This window comes from Anopheles bellator, unplaced genomic scaffold (assembly GCF_943735745.2).
Source record: "Anopheles bellator unplaced genomic scaffold, idAnoBellAS_SP24_06.2 scaffold01125_ctg1, whole genome shotgun sequence".
Classification (NCBI taxonomy): domain Eukaryota; kingdom Metazoa; phylum Arthropoda; class Insecta; order Diptera; family Culicidae; genus Anopheles; species Anopheles bellator.
The window spans coordinates 1-2,695 of NW_026685248.1; the positions used below are offsets into that span (position 1 = coordinate 1).

General features: G+C 58.0%; 1 protein-coding gene across 1 annotated transcript; it reads left to right on the forward strand.

The window, feature by feature from the left end:
- Nucleotides 1-75: 75 nt before the first annotated feature.
- On the forward strand, nt 76-1,574 carry LOC131214493 (ets DNA-binding protein pokkuri-like; the record flags this gene model as incomplete). Its single annotated transcript, XM_058208861.1, has 3 exons — nt 76-346; nt 420-953; nt 1,028-1,574. Coding segments are annotated over 3 exons (1,352 nt in total), but the record flags the coding sequence as incomplete, so codon positions are not given.
- Nucleotides 1,575-2,695: the final 1,121 nt, after the last annotated feature.

Here is a 2,695-nt window from a genome sequence, read left to right on the forward strand (position 1 = left end):
AACCTCCACCACCCACCCACCTGTCCCCTTTTCCGCCACCCATCCGACCTCTGGTCCACGCACACCGGGTCACAGTTTCGTCCGGTTCGCTTTCAGACGGCCGCCTGCTGTGGGACTTCTTGCAGCAGCTGCTGAACGATCCGAGCCAGCGGTACGGTGGCTACATTGCGTGGAAGTGCCGCGACACGGGCGTGTTCAAGATCGTCGACCCGGCCGGCCTGGCCAAGCTGTGGGGCAAGCAGAAGAACCACCTCTCGATGAACTACGACAAGATGTCGCGCGCCCTGCGCTACTACTACCGCGTCAACATACTGCGCAAGGTGCAGGGAGAGCGCCACTGTTACCAGTAAGTATCCGGCGCACGGCACGGGCGCCCCCCACGTGGCACGATACTAATCCTCTGTCCCCTTTCTGCACAGATTCCTCCGCAACCCGACCGAGCTGAAGAGCATCAAGAACATTTCGTTGCTCCGGCAGACGATGGCCGCGAGTCAGGCGGCGGCCGCAGCCGCCGCCGCAGCAGCGGCCGCCTCCGGTGGCGGTGCTAGTGGCAGTGTCGTCGGCAATGGCACCGGTGGCAACGGATCGGCCGCTGCCGCCAGCTCACTCATGTCGCTGCTACCGAACGGAGCGAACATCCACCACCTGGCGGTAGCTGCGGCAGCGGCCGCGGCTTCGCAGAACGCAGCCGCCGCTGCCGCTGCCGCAGGAGGACCCCTCTCTCCGTCGGCGTCCTCCTCGGCATCCTCATCGCCATCGGCCCTGCACCACCACCACCACCACCAGCAACAGCAACAGCAGCAGCAGCAGCAACTTTCGCATCACCTGCACCATCGCACCAACATCAAGATGGAAACCGATCTCGACGATCTGAAGCCGACCGATCTCAGCACCAACAACGATCGGAAGTTTAGCTACGGTAGCTCCGCGGTCAACGGCACCGATTGCTATCCGTGAGTTGCTACGCTGCGGGCACCTTTGGCCAGCTTGGGTACTGAACGGTTCCTATTCTTTCTCCCCTTCGCAGACTGATCCGGAATGCGAACGGTCTGACGACGATTCAGTTGCTGCGGCAACAGCAGCAATCGGAAGCCGGGTCCCCGCCGTCGTCGCCGACGCCGCTCTCGATCAACTCGCAGTCCCTCCACACGATCAGCAGCAATCTGCACCACCTGCACCAGCAGCAGCTGCAGGCGCAGGCGGCAGCGGCGGCGATTGCGGCCGCCGCCGAAGCGCGCCAGCAGCAGGACGACCAGGATCACCAACACCACCACCATCCGCTTCACCACCAGCACCAGCATCACCAGCACCGGAATGGCAACAGCAGCCGGAGCAGCAGCACGAGCGGCAGCAGCGAACACGATCTCCACCGGGGAGCGGGCGGTGCCGGTGGAGGCGCCGATCGCGACCGGGACACGCCGTCGCCGGCCAACAGTGATGCCTCGCATCCTTCGTCGTCGGTGGCGGTGGTGTCCTCGGCGCAACAGCACCACCACCACATGCACATCAAAAGCGACGACGACAGCATGATGCCGACGGATCTGAGTAAACCCGAGCCGATGTACTACAAGTGAAGCCCCCACGTCCCCGTCGGAGTGAGGCGCTTCTGCCACACGCGAACGGTGCTCTCGGAGCGACCGTCATTCTCGACCGTCATTGGTGTGAAGTCCGCGAGATTAATTACTTGTTGTTCTGCTCCGGTGTTGCTCTAAGCGGAAGCGAAAGACGACGGAAGCCGTTAAGCCGGGAAATCCACACACGGAACGCAGCTACAAAGTGCAAACGGTGCACTGCAATGATAAGAGTTTGGAAAGCAGTCAAAAGCGAGAAAGAGAGAGAGAGAGAAACTATGTGCCAATCGGATTTGTTTTACCAACCCGTTTTTTATCGCTTTCAGAGTTTATTCGGAGAAAAGAAAAAGGAGAGAGGACAAGAAAGAAGCTAAAAAATGGTGAAAAAGAGAAAACATACAAAAGAAAGGGATGGCGGCTATATGTGTGAGACAGAAGAGGGACACGCTGTAAAGTAGTATAGAAAACACAAAAACTTCTCTCAAAAACATGCAAACAAAAACACAAAAAGGGATATTTGAGATACGCAAACGGCAATGCTGCGCGGAGGGAGCACGCAAAGCCCCCCAGCCAACGGGGGCCGGCAGCCGCGCAGGGATGTAGATTTGTAGTGTTATTTTCTTTCTTCTTTTCTAATATTAACGATCGCGGCACGTGGCCACTCGATCCACAACCCACCCGCGCGACATGCACACGTTCACGATCCCGTCGCGCCTCACATCTTTATTGGTTCCACTGTACAGCTCCCGTAGGTTTAGTCGTAGGAAATGGGACTTTTTCCTGCCAATCATTTTTGTTAGTTAAATTGTTAACCTGGCCCCTCACGTTCGCGGTGCGTGTTGGTGTGTATGCTGCGGCTGCTGTGTGGCGTGTGATCGATCACCGTAGTTCCCACGGTGCGGCGTGTAGAAAGTATAAATTGTAAGAGCAGTACAACTAAAATGACCAAGAGAATGATCGCGCAGGGAGGCGATGTGTGAGGCACACGGCGCCATTCTGGCCAGGTATTCCTCGGGATACCACGATCCAGGGACGACGACGAGATAACGGGGGGAACCAACCAACCAATCACTCGATCGCACGATCACTGTTGTTACTCACTAGCGAACGGGAAATAGGCAAAC